Genomic DNA, 19699 nt, shown 5'->3' with positions numbered 1-19699 from the left:
CTGCGCTTCTTGAGGTAGTCTGTGGTGTGGGGCATTCTGCGGCGTGTTGAGGGTCATCGCCATCCCGCCTCAGACGCCACCCGCTTTTCATCTTCAGCTGTTTCTTGTTTTCTTTAAGATGATATTTAATTGAATGCATCCGCCCCTCTACCCCTGAAATGGTCCCCACTGCCACTGGCTGCAACACAAACCCAAACTTGCTTAACAGTTGGAGAGGTGTTCTTTCCATGAAACTCTGCAGCCTTTCTTCTTCACACGTACCGTCCCTCATCCCGGATGCAGTGCTGGTTCAGCGGTTAGAGCTCCGGGTTATTGATGACAGGGTTGTGGGTTCGATACTCGGGCTCGGCGTGCTGCCGCTGTTGGGCCCTTGAGCAAGGCCCTTCACCCTCTCTGCTCCCTGGGCGCTGGAGTTGGCTGCCCACCGCTCTGTGTGTGTTCACTAACACAGATGGCTGACACATTTCACTGTACATAGTACCTTTACCTTTTTAGGGTGTAATACGCCTTCCTGTGTTAACGGGTTAACATCATCATTACTCATTACTGAAGTGCATCAGATGCTTGTTTAGAGCATTAAAGAAAAACTTCTGATGCTTCTGATGAACGTTGAGGGAAGAATGGTACACAGTATGCTTTTATGAGTTCTTTAAGAGCACTGATTAACTGCATGTTACATTACAAAGATAATCAGTCTTATTTAATTGAATAGAGTGCAGTAAAAATCAGAACAATCAGAGTATTTTGTCTACATGATGATATATTGTGATAAATATCGTATATTTTTAATAACTACATTAGAGAGGGATGAAGAAGAATGATGCTGGAGATCCTTCATATTGTAACCATTGAATTTTTAATTCAGGCGTATAACAAAGGCAATAATAAATGTATAAATCTTCTTTAAAAAAGTAAAAATAGAATAAATTAACACGATAAAATAATGCCGTAATGATAACGATAAATGAGTGCAAATGGTTTTCCCACAAAACTGAAACATAAAAAAAATGACACTTGATTGATCAGAGTTCAAACATCTTGACACGTGGTTTCCCTTCTTTCAGCATATCCTTGAGAATCTTTTTATAAGTAGCGAGATTATTTGGCGAGATATGGAGAAATTCAAACATATCGTACAAACTTCGACTAAAACGGCAGGAAATAACGGAGAAATCGAGTTTTCTGCAAAATAGAGCATTGCGAGATTATCTGTCTCATATAAGCAACCGTACAGAATTATAATTTAAGTGTTTTGGAAATAATCTATTTACATCCTTTTTATATTACAATTATACCGTAATAGAACTTTGCATTGTCTTTGATTTACACTGGATTTAAACTTACATTGGCACCAACTTCTCATTCTCTCTCTCTCTCACACACACACACACACACACACACACACACACACACACACACACACACACACATACTTCACTTCACTTGGCGGTGGGCTCCTCATCACTGTCCTCCACTTCCTGAATAATGAGGTCGGTACCGGAGTCTTCGGCCAGGTCGTCGTCGTCATCGTCCATCGCCCAGGCCATCTCCCTGTTCTCCTCCATGTCCTCTTCGACGCCCAGCAGCAGCCCGGGCTCGTCTCCGTTGGTATCGGTGGCGTCCGTCAGCAGGCCGCTCTCTTGAATGCACGTCCCGCACAGCCGGTAGCGGCGGGTCCCCTCACACACCACCCGGCCGCTCTGCTCCGTCACCGGGCGCTTACACTTCCGACACACCAGCTTCCGAGCCTGATGGATCTGCAGGGAGAACAGAAGTGACACTCACAGGTCACTCACAGTGATGGGGAGCTAGGACTAGCAAGAAGGCTAGCATGTCCCAGCCTACCTCCTCGCTCAGAACTGCTGCAATTGTAAGATCACTGGAGCTCAACACGCTTGGAGGAGAATGCTAACCCACCCAGAGAGAGAGCGAGGCCAGTCATTCTCTTTGGGACTGCCACTTACGGATGGCTGTGGCATCACCAGGGATCAAACTGTTGTAGAAATGTTGCTTCGTAAAAGGTTACAAGCCGTTAATAATTATTTAGTGGCCCGATATGATTGGTCTGGGGGTGTTATAGTCACCCATGTGACCCATTAGAGGCTTGTCGTGTTTTATACCTTGGGTATAGACAGCTCACAGTAGCATAAGCAAGATGCCGTATGTACTACTGGACTGGGTTTGAGGCCTGAGGTCTGCACAGTGCTAATTACCACAGCTAACTGGAGGGGCATAAGCTTACATTACTTTTTAGCTTTTTACTGGTTTATAGTGGCTGAATGTGCTGTGATTTGTGCTGATTAGCATTAGCTACAGAAAGTGAATAACGCACACTGCCACAGACCTACAAAATTAGACCTAAGTTTATTAGACCTGCGTTTATTAGGCCTGCGTTTATTAGACCTGCATTTATTCTGTCTATGTTTATTAGGCCTGCGTTTATTAGACCTGTGTTTATTAGACCTGCGTTTATTAGACCTGCATTTATTCGGTCTACGTTTATTAGGCCTGCGTTTATTAGGTCTATGTTTATTAGACCTGCATTTATTAGGTCTGCGTTTATTAGACCTGCGTTTATTAGACCTGCATTTATTAGACCTGCATTTATTAGACCTGCGTTTATTAGACCTGCGTTTATTAGGCCTGCATTTATTAGGTCTGCGTTTATTAGACCTGCGTTTATTAGACCTGCGTTTATTAGGCCTGCGTTTATTAGACCTGCATTTATTAGGTCTATGTTTATTAGGCCTGCGTTTATTAGACCTGCATTTATTAGGCCTGCATTTATTAGGCCTGCATTTATTAGGCCTGCGTTTATTAGACCTGCGCTTATTAGACCTGCATTTATTAGGTCTATGTTTATTAGGTCTATGTTTATTAGGCCTGCGTTTATTAGACCTGCATTTATTAGGCCTGCGTTTATTAGGCCTACGTTTATTAGGCCTACGTTTATTAGGTCTATGTTTATTAGGTCTATGTTTATTAGACCTGCATTTATTAGGCCTGCGTTTATTAGGCCTACGTTTATTAGGTCTACGTTTATTAGACCTGCGTTTATTAGGTCTATGTTTATTAGACCTGCATTTATTAGGTCTATGTTTATTAGACCTGCGTTTATTAGGTATGCGTTTATTAGGCCTACGTTTATTAGACCTGCTTTTATTAGACCTGCGTTTATTAGACCTGCATTTATTAGGCCTGCGTTTATTAGACCTGCGTTTATTAGATCTACGTTTATTAGGCCTGCGTTTATTAGGCCTGCGTTTATTAGGCCTACGTTTATTAGACCTGCGTTTATTAGACCTGCGTTTATTAGGTCTACGTTTATTAGGCCTGCGTTTATTAGACCTGCATTTATTAGGCCTACGTTTATTAGGCCTGCGTTTATTAGACCTGCATTTATTAGGCCTGCGTTTATTAGGCCTACGTTTATTAGGCCTGCGTTTATTAGACCTGCATTTATTAGGCCTACGTTTATTAGACCTGCATTTATTAGACCTGCATTTATTAGGCCTACGTTTATTAGACCTGCATTTATTAGACCTGCGTTTATTAGACCTGCATTTATTAGGCCTGCGTTTATTAGACCTGCGTTTATTAGACCTGCGTTTATTAGACCTGCATTTATTAGGTCTACGTTTATTAGGCCTGCGTTTATTAGACCTGCATTTATTAGGTCTACATTTATTAGACCTGCATTTATTAGGTCTATGTTTATTAGGCCTGCGTTTATTAGGCCTACGTTTATTAGGCCTGCGTTTATTAGGTCTATGTTTATTAGACCTGCGTTTATTAGGTATGCGTTTATTAGGCCTACGTTTATTAGACCTGCTTTTATTAGACCTGCGTTTATTAGACCTGCATTTATTAGGCCTGCGTTTATTAGACCTGCGTTTATTAGATCTACGTTTATTAGGCCTGCGTTTATTAGGCCTGCGTTTATTAGGCCTACGTTTATTAGACCTGCGTTTATTAGACCTGCGTTTATTAGGTCTACGTTTATTAGGCCTGCGTTTATTAGACCTGCATTTATTAGGCCTACGTTTATTAGGCCTGCGTTTATTAGACCTGCATTTATTAGGCCTGCGTTTATTAGGCCTACGTTTATTAGGCCTGCGTTTATTAGACCTGCATTTATTAGGCCTACGTTTATTAGACCTGCATTTATTAGACCTGCATTTATTAGGCCTACGTTTATTAGACCTGCATTTATTAGACCTGCGTTTATTAGACCTGCATTTATTAGGCCTGCGTTTATTAGACCTGCGTTTATTAGACCTGCGTTTATTAGACCTGCGTTTATTAGACCTGCATTTATTAGGTCTACGTTTATTAGGCCTGCGTTTATTAGACCTGCATTTATTAGGTCTACATTTATTAGGTCTACGTTTATTAGGCCTGCGTTTATTAGACCTGCATTTATTAGGTCTACATTTATTAGACCTGCATTTATTAGGTCTATGTTTATTAGGCCTGCGTTTATTAGGCCTACGTTTATTAGGCCTGCGTTTATTAGAGCTGCATTTATTAGACCTGCATTTATTAGGTCTACGTTTATTAGGCCTGCGTTTATTAGAGCTGCATTTATTAGACCTGCATTTATTAGGTCTGCGTTTATTAGGCCTACGTTTATTAGACCTGAGTTTATCAGACCTGCATTTATTAGGTCTATGTTTATTAGGCCTGCGTTTATTAGGCCTGCGTTTATTAGACCTGCATTTATTAGGTCTATGTTTATTAGACCTGCGTTTATTAGGTCTGCGTTTATTAGACCTGCGTTTATTAGACCTGCATTTATTATGTCTATGTTTATTAGAGCTGCGTTTATTAGACCTGCGTTTATTAGGTCTATGTTTATTAGGTCTATGTTTATTAGAACTGCGTTTATTAGACCTGCGTTTATTAGGCCTGCGTTTATTAGGCCTGCGTTTATTAGAGCTGCATTTATTAGAGCTGCATTTATTAGACCTGCGTTTATTAGGCCTGCGTTTATTAGACCTGCGTTTATTAGACCTGCATTTATTAGGTCTATGTTTATTAGAGCTGCGTTTATTAGACCTGCGTTTATTAGGCCTGCGTTTATTAGGCCTGCGTTTATTAGACCTGCATTTATTAGGCCTGCATTTATTAGACCTGCGTTTATTAGACCTGCGTTTATTAGGCCTGCGTTTATTAGACCTGCATTTATTAGGTCTATGTTTATTAGACCTGCGTTTATTAGACCTGCATTTATTAGGCCTGCATTTATTAGACCTGCATTTATTAGGCCTGCATTTATTAGGCCTGCATTTATTAGACCTGCGTTTATTAGACCTGCGTTTATTAGACCTGCGTTTATTAGGTCTATGTTTATTAGGCCTGCGTTTATTAGGTCTATGTTTATTAGGCCTGCGTTTATTAGACCTGCGTTTAGGCACAAAACAAACCCCTTGTGGTTCAGGTTTGGTCCGCTCTCGTCAATAATGCCTTATACTGGGTTCGGATTCCACTCCATCTTCTGTAAGGACACAGATCACACTGTGGGGGTATACACTTTCTGGCAGGAAGCCGAGCTCTCCTCACCGTTTCGAAATGGCTGCGGAGGTGCTCGAGGCGGGTGAAGCGCTTGCTGCACGCCTGGCACGGGTACGGCCTCTCGCCCGTGTGGCAGCGCAGGTGCCTCTTCAGATCCGCCTTCCTCTTCACCGTGTGTGTGCAGAACGGGCACTTAAAGCGCATTGAGGGGTTGGTGTCTGAGACACAGAGCGAGAGAGAGCGCGAGAGAGAGAGAGAGAGAGAGAGAGAGCGAGAGAGAGAGAGAGAGAGAGATTAAGACTGTATGTCCTTTAGGGGTGGCTCAAATCGCAAATCCCAATTCCTAACTGTAGGGGGAGCCCAGGAGCAAGAAATGGGACAGGGTTAAGTGGATGCAAGCTGGATGTTTTAAGGGATCCTGGTACAGGAGGCCTCCAAGGTCACCAGATCTGTCCTCGGGCCTCCCACACGGCACGGCTTCCTGAAATACAGGACAAATGCTGAATAGAGGAGCCCTTTAATCTCACCTTTATTGAAAACTCCCACCACCCCTACGATAGTGGGCATGGTGGCGTAGAGTTCATCTGCTTTCTGAGCAGAGTGCGCAGCCGCCGCGGCCCTCTCGAGGTCGATGGGGGAGTTTTCATCTGGAGCATAGCGATGAGTGGCTGTTCTCTTCCTGTTTCCCCTCCTCCGGGGCTCCCCTGGTGTGAACTGCACCGTTTGCTCCTCCTCCATTCCAGAGTCCAGAACCGTTTGGGCTGAGGGGCTCTGCGGCAGAGCTGACGACTGTGGGCTGCTCACCTCTCCGGGGTACTCATATTTGGCCTGGGCCTCCTCCTGGTGGTCCCACAGGACGCTCTCAGTGGCCGCGTTGACCTCGCAGGACAGGGGCCCCTCAGTGCTGCCCTCGCCACCGTCTCGTGAAGGGCTGCCGTCCGAAAGGCACAGGTAGCGGCTGTCGTCCTCCTTGGCGCTGATCTCCAGCGAGGACTTGATGAAGGACTTGCAGTAGGCGATGACGTCGTCCATCTGCAGGTAGCTGGCGGCCGACATCACCTCGATCACGTTGGAGCTGTTGAGCTCCAGATGGCCAGAGTACACAAAGTCCAGGATGATGGTGAAGATGTCGGGGCTGAAGACATCGAAGGATGCACGCACGGGCTCCAGGCTGCCCTTGGCCCCTTGCGAGAGCAGCATGCGGAAGTAGCCGCTGCTGCCGAACAGGACGTTGCGGTGCGCCCGGAAAAGGTGGCCCTCCACCAGGACGTTGCAGTCGCAGAAGAGCTCCTTGCGCCGCTGCTGGTCCAGCTGCTTCAGGAGGCAGCTCTGGTGATTGGCCGACATGTCTGCGCTCGTCCATTTGTGGACCAGCCTGGAATAAAGTCCAGAAATGATGCAGTTAGGGCTGTTTTTAATGGAGGCACTTTAGGCTAGACCCGAACCAGGATCCAATTGGGTTCCTTCTCATGTTTTTCTCCCTGTGAAACCCGAGCTAATACGAGCTCTAGAGGCAATATTTACCTACCCTGTGACTTCAGTCTACAAAGGGTGGGTAGTTCATTTCTGCCCATATACGCCACTAAAGTAAACAACGAGAATCTGGGCTGGAGAGATTAAGAGAAAGGGCGAGAGAGCAAGACATAGAGGGCACAGGACCTTCGCAAGACATCGGCCTCCATAATCCAGTCTAAGGCCTCTGAAGGCTTCTGACTGACCACTGAAAAGCGACCACTGACCACAGCAGCTCCAGCAAGGTTCAGAGCATCTACTATCTAGTATATATATATATATATATATATAAAATAAAAAATAATAATTTGCTAATTATTTGTTGGCTATTTGCATTCTGTGCCCTCCATCTCCAACACAGCTCAAGAAATACAGTCCACAACAGCCCAGCCACAGCATTAGACACCGCACTTCCACGAAATGCTCCAAAACATGGGCTCTAATTGCACCCAACAGCCCCTTTCTGGGTCATCCTCTACGATTCCCACATCCTTTGTTTCATACAGAAAGGAAAAGGGCTAGAACAGACACCCCTGCTCTCTGATTGGCTGCAACGCCTGTCACTCAAGCGCTGGCTGGAAAACCAGAGCCGCACCCCGCGTTATTTCCTTTCCCACCTGTATTCCGTCAAGTCCCCCCGCCTTGCTGCGCTGTGATTGGCTCTTAGCCCGGGAGGAGGGCGTCTGCTACAGGGTCCTAGCGCTGCCAATCCTACCCCAATACGGGTGGGTAACAAATAAACGCCCACACCCCCGTTTCTCCCAACGGGTAACAAAACTGAGAATTGGGGTGGGGGTAAAAAGCGTCGGGTGGCAAAATTAAATTAAAATTTCTCATTTTTAATTATTATTATTTTTATTATTATTCAAACATAAGACTAGACACGTGCCAAACCAGCATAGCTTAGCAATATGATTTTTTTTTTCGAGCCAAAAAATTTTTTTTATTATTAATATTTTTAATGATTAATAATGCATTATTGTTTACATGTGAGATGTGAGATACGAGGTCAGTGCTGTGAAAGAGGTCAAGCCAAGGAAAAAAGGAGCACGCCCGTCCGTCCACTACACCAGCCTACACCCGTCTGAGAGACCATCCCTGCAACTGCTCGGCGAGGACGGTGGTGTGTGTGTGTGTGTGTGTGTGTGTGTGTGTGTGTGTGTGTGTGTGTGTGTGTGTACAGCAGCTAAATGAGCTCCAGGCAGGAATGGCTGCAGAAAGGAGGCTGTGGAGGAAACGGGCAGCCTTTGGAAGCCCCTGACGTTTGAGCCCACCGACCCCCCTCCCCCTGCTCTCTACCAGGGGGGGTGAACATGCAATGTCCTCCATGTGCACCAAATCTAACATTTCGAGCATTATCGACCAAACCAGGCCAGTAAAGTCGCACATCCAGGGGTTGAAGAGGGTGGGTTAACGTGCAGACCACGCCCGGGGTGGTTCAGGGACCGCGGTCAGCGGGAGTGCCTGCACTGCGCAGCGGCGAGGCGGTGCTCTCTCCCCGGGCGCGGTGCTCCGCATAGCCCGCTGACTCCCTCCTGACCTCCGCCCGCCACCCACCTCCATTCGCGCCCCGTTTCTGCGGGGCTTCGTCCCCCCTGCCTCCCGCCTGCCCCCCGCCTGCCCCCCGCCTGCCTCCCCCAACAAAACATCATACTCACTGCCGACCCGGCTCGCGCGCTGTCCGGTACGGTCTACTCGTCCCACTTTCGCAAACCATCTCCATGTCTTTCGGCTACTTTGGTCGTTATTGGCGGTGGATCCTCTCCCACCCCCTCTGGCTTTAACTGATCACTTCCTGCTTAGCCCGAAAGACCGAAACCCGTTAGTGTGTGTGTGTGTGTGTGTGTGTGTGTGTGTGTGTGAGGGGGGGAAAAAGCCCCACACGGCTCTTGCTGACGTGGGTGTTCAGAGAGCCCGCCAGGGCTGTGGAGCCACTTAAAGCACAAGTGTCCCTCCACACACACACACACACACACACACACACACACACACACTGCCTCCCTCTCTCTCTCAAGCCCGCATCAGCCACGGCTCCAACAACCGAGGTCTGAACCCGAGCTCCCGCAAGAGCAGGGACCCTTCTCCCTGAATCCCTGAAGCTTAGAGAATCGATTCGAATCGACTCGCAATAAACATTCGCATGTTTAATATAGCAATTTAATAATAACCATGTAATAATTAGATTATATATATATATATATAATACAATTATTACATGTTATTATTAAATTGCTAATATACAACATTAGACTTGTTATAATAACACAGTGTATACTGACTCGTCCGCACAGCAGATTCACCAGTGCGAAATGTTATGCTAGCTCCAGTTTGAAGTCAGTTTGAATCAGTTTGGATTAGAAGATGATATTAACATTAACCGATTTATCATTACATTTTATTAATCATCGTTATTATTATTATTATTATTAATCACAAAGAAAAATGACACAATCGCTCACAAAGTCATTTTCAGTGCCGGATCCTGCCGAGTCGATTCAATTCAAATGAAACCGAATCAAATATGATGTTAATTGTGCTGATTCAACCCCCTTTATTACAATGTACATTTTTATATCGGCTATTATATTTGGTATAGTAAATATATCCAATAACCAGTTAAATAGAAGGGACACAGACTTGCCATGTGCCAGGTGTTTGAGAGTCTGAATCAAGTTGAATGGAGATGAATCGAATCTAATGTCTGAACAACAGCATGCTTTTATAATAATGTAAATTATTACGCTGGCTTAGTTATTATTAAGTTATAAATTACAGAGAAACACCATGGACTCGCCCTCAAGTGCATTTTTTAAAAGAAATTTGCATCAAGTCGTATCAAACATTAGGTTGAATAAAAATGATTTTATTTATAATGTTAATTTTTTAAAGTTTATTACTACTTATATTTGAAAAAGAATTGCACTGAGTCGCCCCCACACAGAAATTGTATCAGCAGCGATTCCAATGAGTCGACTCACTTTGAACAGAACTGAATCGCTTCTAATGTTAAGTGTGCAGATTCACACACATTTAGAATAACATATGATTGTTCAATTGGCTCAGAGCTGTTCATACAGGTGGACCAGTGTGGTCATCCCGGTCATGCTGGTCAAAAAGCTTGATCATACTGGTTGACCAGCCATGTAAAGCAGGTTCACCAGTTTGGTCAAGCTAGTCATACTGGTGGGCCAGTGTGGCAGGCTGGTCATGCTGGTCAACCAGCATAGTCATACTGGTTGATCAGGTTGGTCATGCTGGTAGATCAGCTAAATCAACAAATTCAAATGAAAACGTACCCTAGACCCCCTGGAGGTCAACCATCTTAACCAGCTGGTTCAAAATTTCCAACTGAATCAAATGTTATGCTGGAATATTCTCACACGTCTTCATTAGTATGACATGATGTATTACTGATTATTAATCATAAAATAACTAACAGCAATGAAGGGACCCTGAGTTGGGCTAATGGGAAGTTCATAAGCGCTGAACAGTGGAGTTGAACCGATTCAAACCGAATCAAACTGAATCAAACGGAATCAAATTGAATCCAATTGAATCCAATTGAATCAAATGGAATCAAATGGAATTTCTGTTCAGGTATTGGTAAGAATACACAGTAACGTTACAGTAAAGAGATTAAACTGGTTATTTCAAAGCTGGATGTCTGTATAACTTCTGTAAAAGCCCAAATATGTACCTTAAATATAAATGCACAAGATCCAATATTAATATCTGTAAATCCCTTTTATTATGAGTTGCAAAAAAGCACCTGTTTTTGTCTTCTTGTATTCGACTTCAATGCAGTTATGGAAGAAGTCTAGTCTCATAAAAACAAAATAATAAATTTTCCCCCAAAAGAATTAAGTTATTATTATTTCATTTATAAAGAATTAATTTAATCTACATAATAGAAAAACATGACGAGATACAAACAGAAAGTTTATGTGAAAACTTTGGCCCAGTAAAACGTTTAGATCAGAATGGACTTGGAATAGAAAAGAATGGCGGAATAACGAGCGACGACGCTAATAGCTAATAATAAGAATCTGAAAGTAATCAGGTAGAAACAGTACGGACAGGAATGTAGATCATTCAGTGTGTCACTGTGAGATTTCCTCCATTCGAAATCAAGTCATAGAAAAGTGAAGGACTTTATGGCTCTGGGGTCTTCTCCCTCTCGTCGTCAGGGTCCAGGTTCCTGGTTGCGTCCCTTTTTACAACACCTTGCCGTCACTGAAGCCTGTTGGATTCTGGGACTGCCAGCGCCACAGGTCTTCACCTGTCAGATCAAGTAAATGAGAAATGGCATCATCGACAGAGTCCAGTGAGGGTTTACTAAAAGGGGGAGATCAGTTGTTTGCCTTTAGCTGGTTAAAGGAATAGTTCAGACTATTGTCCCTAACGCCAAACACAGCAGATAATCAACACTGTATTTCTACTTATAAATAACTCATCTAGAAAAAACCTCTGAATTAATACGTACACATTCTCTCCAGGCCAAAATCAGCCTTCCAGCCCAGCTCCTTCTCTGCCAGGCTAGGGTCTGCATAGCAAGACGCTATGTCTCCGTTCCTCCGGGGGGCGATCTTGTATGCAATCTGCACAAAAAAAACAAAAAAAAAAAAACAAACAAACAAGACTCAAACAGGTTCCAGGTTCAGGTTGGGTGGAAGTGGACTTTTATATATTAGACTAGAGGACACACCTCCTTTCCAGAAGCCTTTTCCATAGCCTTCACCATCTGCAGCACAGAGTATCCAGTACCTGTACCCAGATTATACACCTGCAGAGAGGAGAGAGAGAGAGAGAGAGAGAGAGAGAGAGAGAGCATGGAAGAGTGACACACATATATATATACTCACAAGAAGAGACTAGAACAGAAGAGGCTGGATGAGAAAAGAAGAGATTGGAAGAGAAAAGGTAGGAATAGATTGGAAGAGAAGATAACAGATTGGATGAATTGGAAGAGAAGAGAGAGGAAGAGATTAGAAGAAAAGAGATTGAATAAGAAGAGATTGGAAGAGCCTGGATGAGAAGAGCCTGGATGAGAAGAGCCTGGATGAGAAGAGGTTGGATGAGAAGAGAAGAGGTTGGATGAGAAGAAAAGAGGTTGGATGAGAAGAAAAGAGGTTGGATGAGAAGAGGTTGGATGAGGTGAGAAGAGGTTGGAAGAGAAGAGAAGAGATTGGATGAGAAGAGAAGAGGTTGGATGAGAAGAGAAGAGGTTGGATGAGAAGAGAAGAGGTTGGATGAGAAGAGAAGAGGTTGGAAGAGGTTGGATGAGAAGAGAAGAGGTTGGATGAGAAGAAAAGAGGTTGGATGAGATGAGGTTGGATGAGGTGAGAAGAGGTTGGAAGAGAAGAGGTTGGAAGAGAAGAGAAGAGGTTGGATGAGAAGAGAAGAGGTTGGATGAGAAGAGAAGAGGTTGGATGAGAAGAGAAGAGGTTGGAAGAGGTTGGATGAGAAGAGAAGAGGTTGGATGAGAAGAGAAGAGGTTGGAAGAGGTTGGATGAGAAGAGAAGAGGTTGGATGAGAAGAGAAGAGGTTGGAAGAGGTTGGATGAGAAGAGAAGAGGTTGGATGAGAAGAGGTTGGATGAGAAGAGAAGAGGTTGGATGAGAAGAGGTTGGATGAGGTGAGAAGAGGTTGGATGAGAAGAGGTTGGATGAGAAGAGAAGAGGTTGGATGAGAAGAGAAGAGGTTGGAAGAGGTTGGATGAGAAGAGAAGAGGTTGGATGAGAAGAGAAGAGGTTGGAAGAGGTTGGATGAGAAGAGAAGAGGTTGGATGAGAAGAGAAGAGGTTGGAAGAGGTTGGATGAGAAGAGAAGAGGTTGGAAGAGGTTGGATGAGAAGAGAAGAGGTTGGATGAGAAGAGAAGAGGTTGGAAGAGGTTGGATGAGAAGAGAAGAGGTTGGATGAGAAGAGAAGAGGTTGGATGAGAAGAGGTTGGATGAGAAGAGGTTGGATGAGAAGAGAAGAGGTTGGAAGAGGTTGGATGAGAAGAGAAGAGGTTGGATGAGAAGAGGTTGGATGAGAAGAGAAGAGGTTGGATGAGAAGAGGTTGGATGAGGTGAGAAGAGGTTGGAAGAGAAGAGGTTGGAAGAGAAGAGAAGAGATTGGATGAGAAGAGGTTGGATGAGAAGAGAAGAGGTTGGATGAGAAGAGAAGAGGTTGGATGAGAAGAGAAGAGATTGGATGAGAAGAGAAGAGATTGGATGAGATTGGAAGAGAAGAAAAGAGGTTGGATGAGAAGAGAGGAGACTGGACGAAGGTTGAGGAAGAGAAGAGCTTGGCAGTGGACAATAAAGAGAGGAACAAGAGAAGACGAGGTTTGGAGAGGTGAATAAACGAGTAGGAGAGGAGTCCCACCTTGCAGCCACAGTTGTCCTTCAGTTTCTTGAGGGCAGCGATGTGTCCCTTCGCCAAATCCACTACATGAATATAATCCCTCACTCCTACAGAGAGGCGAGAGGGAAGAAACAAGCAGATGTTTTTAGCACCTGCACCTGTGACTGTAATCCACACACAACAGAAGGTACACTAAACGGACAGAAGTATTGGGACACCGGCTTCATTCATTGTTCAAGGAGTTGATCCTGCTTTTGTTGGAGTATCTGTCTCTACTGTCCAAGCTGTCTTTCTACTAGATTTTGGAGGAGCATTGCTGTGAGGACCTGATTGCATTCAGCCACATCCCCAACTTATCCCAAGAGTAGTGGATGGAGCACCATCATTCCAGAGAACGGTGTCTGGCATTAAGCAGCATGGTGCCAATAGGTTAATATTTATCTATTCCAGGGAGTCCTATTCTATTGGCGGTACTTCTCTACAGGGACTAGACAAGCTGTCTGTGTGCATCTGGGTCAGCAATGGGTGCAACTTGATTGCACAGGGTGTCCACAAACATTTGGACATATGCCAAATGTTAGACACTCACCGTTTCCTAAGGCCTCAGTCCCATACGTGTCTATTACCTGTTCCGTCGGCCGTGTTGTAGTCATTTCCAAACACGTTCAGGTGTTTCCTCCTCCCGATAGCAACCTGGGACAGCAAGGAAGTGCTTATTACCAAAACTCTCCTTCTGGAACATCTACCACACTGTGACCGTGGTCAGGCGGCTTACCTGGGCCACGTAGGGTAGAAGGTTGTTTGGTATTCCTTGAGGGTCCTCGCCGATCTGTCCTGAGACGTGAGCACCGATGGGGTTGAAGTACCTGAGCAACACCGCATTCCAGTCCTGGAAGAGGGAACGCTCGGACTGTAGCCTCTTCAATGACTATATTATAATTCAGTAATTCCACAGAATGGAGTGTGGACCCCCCACCCCCCACCCCTTTTCCATTGCCTACCTTCTCTGCGCTGCATTGGTCACGGATCATCTCCTCGATGAAGAACTTGGTCTTGCCGTAAGGGTTGGTGCAGCCGCCGGCTGGATGCTGCTCATCGATAGGCAGTTTCTGAGGATCCCCGTACACCGTCGCCGAGCTGCTGAACACCAGATTATGGACCCCATGAGCCTGCATCACCTGACACACACACGGGCACACACACACACAGAATGACAAACATATTCATGGATGCCACAGCTCGTTACAGATGCCCACAAAATAGAAACAATCTGTTCACGGCTTTCCCGCTAACGACTGGCAATGCCAGCCACCTGTCCCGGGCACTGGCTGCAATTACTAACAGTTGTCCAGAACAGACTGGTTCCCTCAGTGATGACCACACTACTTCAACGTTCCTACACTGGCCAGAAGGGCGAGGAAGCTAGTGGCGCTGCGGCCACTATGACCTGAGGATCGCCGGGACGAATTCCCGGGTCATGCTGCCTGCCATCGGGAGCCGGAGCCGGAGAGAGCACAACCTTCTCCCCCCACATCACTGGTGGCTGGTTGTGCTTGTGCCGGCTCCCACCCTACCAGTGTCAGGAGCATTTCATGTGATAGGGGTAGAGTACTAACGAGTGAGTTGGGCAATCGTCTTTGTTAAATTGGGGAGGACTTTCTAATATATCCACTACTTGACAAGAGCCACTGTGGATAATAATAAATAAATAAATAAATAAAAAAACAACAACAACGGTGGTGCTAATGTTCTGGCTGATCAGTGTATATCTCAGGAGTCGGGATACACAACATTTGTTATCTTGAGATCTTAAGAAAAATAAGATGTGATAATGAGATAACGGTACAGAAAACCTGAATAATGACCATCTCTAAGTTTCCGTAAAATGGAGCTAGGCTGTGGTGCTGAAATTCACCTCCAGAAGGTTGATTGTCCCTGTGAGGTTGACCCTGTAGTAGCGTAGCGGCTGCTCCACCGATTCCCCCACTGCTTTCAGCCCAGCAAAGTGCATCACGGCATAGAAGGAGTGCTGTGGGACACAAGAATTACCATGCAGTTACAGGGTACCAACACTAGGGGGTATTAGGAATCACCATTCAATGTAATAGAAATACAAAAAAATGTTGCTTGTTGTTGTTGATTAAGTAATTATTAATAAATATATTAATTAATACATAAATAAAAAATGATCATTTGTGTAACAAGTTTAAAGCTTTTTATAATAACTTTTATCTCTCAGATGTGGTCGCCGGTGCTCCACCAATTAGCCTTATGCTTATTGGTGGTTTGTGAATTGCAGTTTGCACTACGCTAACTGGTGGTAGCTCCACTGCAAAGCTAGAAAGAGAAACCTCAGACACCAAACATGTCCATATTGATCGTCTCCACTTGGCCTAAATTAAAAATTTTCAACAAACTTTAGCGTAACTTTAAGGCAAACCTGAACTAAATGAACTGAACTGAGCTCAATTAAATTTAAAAAGTATTTGGACACCCACTTCATTCACTGTTTCTTTCAAAATCACGGCAGTTAATCCTGCTTTTGTTGGAGTACCATCTCTACTGTCCATTTTCTACTAGATTTTGGAGGAGCATTGCTGTGAGGATTTGACTGCATTCAGCGACAAGAACATTAGTGAGGTGAGGATGATGGATGATCAGCACACCACCTCAACCCACCAACTTCCCAACTCAGGACAGTATGGTATGTCTGTTCTGACCTCTTTGAAGATCTTCTCGATGCCGGGTTTGTCCAGCAGGTCCAATTCGTGGAACTCGATCTTGGTGTCCAGGAACTTCTCAATCCTCCGCAAGCTCTCAGGAACATCTCCTTCTCCTCGATGCAAAGCACACAACCACAGTAGGCGTCACACACACAGACACACACACAGACAAAACACAGATAAGCTAGGCTAAGATTTACTGACGCAACTACGCCAAAGCATAGCGAGGTGGCATATCGTTGCTGTCACACCAAAACCTTGTATCTCCACTTATTGTCCACATTTCATAGTGAATGGACCAACAATCATCCTTCCTTTGGATGATCCTTGCCATTGGAATACACACACACACATACACACACACACACACTAAGCGTACTTACCTCGGACAGCATTGCTGAAGTTATCGATGACCACAGGCTGATAGCCGGCCTCTATCAGCTCCACCACACAGTGACTGCCTATGTAGCCCCCTCCACCTGTCACGAGCACCTTCTGCGCCATCCTGGCAGCCGCTGAAACAGAAACACCACACACACACACACACACACACGTAGACTTGAAAAACTAGCTGAAGTAACCAGTGACGCAAGTGGAACAGGAATGTCTGTCGCTATGGAGGCGTGTCTACCTATCCCCTTTGATCCCGGTGTGTGTAATCTGTCCCCACCCTATCCTGCCCACGGCTGCAGGTCACACACATTACTTATGGGGGTCCTGGAACATGAATGGATCCCCTTGTCCGAGCTCACTATTACACCACCCTATTCTCCAAACTGACCGAAAGAGGCGATGCATTCATCAGAGCATCGTTCTGCACAATGCCGGCCTTCATGCCGTGAGGTGCCGGGGCCAGAGAGGTGTGCCCTCCACCTCAGGGGGGGGCTATCCCTACAGACACACCGACCCTCCTCCGCTCCGCCGAGTGTTAGGAGAACTCCCATTTATATTTCAACCATTAGTGACCTCATTTGGGACATCTGGGAGTGTGTAGAGTAACCCCCACCCATACAACTCCATCCTTTGCTCCATCAAACTTCTGGACAACAGAGGGCCAGCACAGAGCAGCCCAGCTGGAGAAACTCTCGCCCTCTATATCCAGGGGCAAAGGCCCTGAGGTGCCGGTGCCAGTGCCGGTGCCAGTGCCAGTGCCAGTGCCCACGTCCATACCCTGGTACTCCACAGGTTCCTGTAGAGCCACAGTGAGCTGATGGTGTGCTCTCAGCACATCCAGCATCCAGCACTTCCATCAACCCAAGATCTGAAGTTTGAGAGGTGCCATTCTTCTGTTTTTGGCCTAAAGAGCAGGAGACGAACCAACACAGTGGAGGAGCTACACCTCCATCCAGCATCTTGACAGCACAGAGCAGCCAGGCTGGAGCTACTCTCCTCCACCCAGCTGAGAGCAGTAAATCAGGAGAGACCAAGACTCACAGGACTTCGCAGAGGAGGATCCAGTCAGGGCGAGTCCGGGACGGTCTGAGAGGAGGGCTGGCAGAGAGAGAGAGGAGAGGAGTGAGGGAGATCTCCTGACTGACTTCTATTCATTCTCTCTTCCTCCTCTCAGAGAGACGTGGAGATCCGCGAAGCTTCCCTACGCTCGCCCCCGCAGCTCTTCAAAATAAAAGCCCCTCGCTTGTGTGCCTGCAGTTTCACTGTAGTATATTTTTTACCATGGTATTATAATTTATAATTATTATAAATATTATAATTTTAATATAATATATTATTATAATTATCATAATATTAGAATATTAAATATATATTAATAATATACTATTAATATTATTATCATATATAATATATTAAATATACTTTAATATAATGTAATAATTTTTGTACACCAAAAAAAAAACATTTTAAATCATTGGCTTTAAATTATCTGCTGTGTTGAAAAGTTAAATCATACAAATTATAAAATGTATCTTAAATTTATAGTCTATAATTTATTTGGTAACAAAGGCAATATTAAGCTTGTTAGCTCAATAAGTAATATTTCACCCTTAGGATTCATCATGTCATTTTTTTTAAATAACATAATAATTTTAATATAATATATAATATAATATATATATATACATATAATAATATTTTAATACATTTTATAAATATAATATTTTTTATAAATTTATATTAATAACATATTGAGATTAGCATACCTTACACTGCTTTTGGCACAAATTCTATTATAATACAAACTGACTGTAATTCCGAATTTATTTTATTTTATTTGTTGAGCACCTCCATCTGAAAACTGGAAGGTTGATTGATTGAATGGGGCTTCCTGTGACTTACAACATTGATTAAAATGGAAAAGAATAACGTAAAATATAAACTAAAAATAAACCTAAATAAAAATATTATAATTATAATAATATAATATAATGTCCTGTGCTGAATTGCGCTCGCGAGGGCTTTTATTTTGAAAGGCTGAGCAGGGATTGTGGACTATAAATGGCTGCTTCACTGTGCTCTGACGTGTCAGTCATATGCCTCTGCTGCTGCTGTCTTGCAGTTTTATTATACCAGGAAACCAACAGGACCTGAATCTCTGAAGCACAGTCATGACACACACTGCAGCAGCAGACAAACATGAGCCCATGAGGCGTGGGCTAGAGGGGGCTAAAGCCCCCCAGCAGCACTGAGCTGTGGAGCAGTGGAGGAACTGTGTTCTCTGGAATGATGGACGGTGGAGCTCCATCCAGTACTTTGTTTGGGATGGGTTGGGGAGTTGGGGATGATGAGGTGGGGTGGTGATATGAATAACCCTGCTCTTGTAGCTGAATGCAATCAAACCCTCACAGCAATGCTCTCTAGCAGAATCTAGTAGAAAGCCTTTTTGAACACCCTTGATTTCAGAAGAGGTGTCCCAATACTTTTGTCCATGGAATGTCCATTGGTCACTTTTCCATATTTTAGATTCCTCCCAGGTTTCCTCGGCCTACCTTCTACTCCCACACACACACACACACACACACACACACACACACACACACACACACACTGCACAATCCCTGAGTCTCTCAGTCACTGACTTTTTGCCAAGCCACAGAATTTCACATCTCCACCGTCCAGCAGCGTCCCAGGAGTGAGAGGTAGGAGCGGGGAGATGGAGGTGGAGAAAATGACATACAGGCTTCTCAGTTTTCCCATCCTTCCGTTCACCTAGTGAATGAAAGTCTGTCCTGCGCTTCGAACGGGAGACGTCCTGACGGTCCAGTGCATCGCCTGCAGACACCACAGAGACACCAGAGAGGTAAGCCGAGAAGATACACTACACTGACAAAAGTATTGGGACACCTGCTCATTCATTGAGGGTAAATATCCTGCTTTTTTGTTTGACTAACTGATGGCTTTCTACTAGATTTTGCTAGAAAACATTGCAGTGAGGATTTGATTGCATTGAGCGACACATCGCCACTCCTCACCCCTCATCCCCAACTCCCCAGCTCATCCCAAATTCCCAAATGTACTGAATGGAGCAGCAGCCATCATTCCAGAGTACACCAGAGAGCCCAGTCCCCCATGCTGGGGGGCTTTATACCCCTCTAGCCCACGCCTGGCATTAGGCAGCATGGTGCCAATAGGGTCATGATGTTGATC

At 44.7% G+C, this 19699-nt stretch overlaps 2 protein-coding genes across 4 annotated transcripts; both read right to left on the bottom strand.

The window, feature by feature from the left end:
* Positions 1 to 854: 854 nt before the first annotated feature.
* zbtb8a (zinc finger and BTB domain containing 8A) lies at positions 855 to 8942 on the bottom strand. The gene is made up of 4 exons (XM_072690567.1): positions 8685 to 8942; positions 6042 to 6889; positions 5563 to 5732; positions 855 to 1757 (listed from the first exon to the last, which is right to left on the bottom strand). Exons 1-4 carry the CDS (start codon positions 8747 to 8749, stop codon positions 1440 to 1442), a joined length of 1401 nt encoding a protein of 466 aa, XP_072546668.1. The 5' UTR covers positions 8750 to 8942; the 3' UTR covers positions 855 to 1439.
* A 1809-nt stretch (positions 8943 to 10751) lies between these two features.
* Positions 10752 to 17686, bottom strand: gale (UDP-galactose-4-epimerase). Of its 3 annotated transcripts, none has more exons than XM_072690564.1 (11): positions 17531 to 17686; positions 16480 to 16611; positions 16094 to 16209; positions 15289 to 15402; positions 14375 to 14551; positions 14149 to 14262; positions 14000 to 14066; positions 13395 to 13480; positions 11732 to 11809; positions 11510 to 11624; positions 10752 to 11305 (listed from the first exon to the last, which is right to left on the bottom strand). In XM_072690564.1, the coding sequence occupies exons 2-11, from the start codon at positions 16598 to 16600 to the stop codon at positions 11241 to 11243; spliced, it is 1053 nt and encodes a 350-aa protein (XP_072546665.1). In that variant the 5' UTR covers positions 16601 to 16611; positions 17531 to 17686; the 3' UTR covers positions 10752 to 11240. The 3 variants fall into 3 exon arrangements, with proteins under 3 accessions (XP_072546665.1, XP_072546666.1, XP_072546667.1); XM_072690565.1 differs by having other exon boundaries at positions 16094 to 16206; XM_072690566.1 differs by having other exon boundaries at positions 16094 to 16203.
* Positions 17687 to 19699: the final 2013 nt, after the last annotated feature.

This window comes from Salminus brasiliensis, chromosome 10, assembly GCF_030463535.1.
Source record: "Salminus brasiliensis chromosome 10, fSalBra1.hap2, whole genome shotgun sequence".
NCBI classification, from domain to species: Eukaryota; Metazoa; Chordata; class Actinopteri; order Characiformes; family Bryconidae; genus Salminus; species Salminus brasiliensis.
The sequence above is the reverse complement of the archived record's forward strand: the minus strand, read 5'-3'. Positions and strand labels throughout refer to the sequence as shown.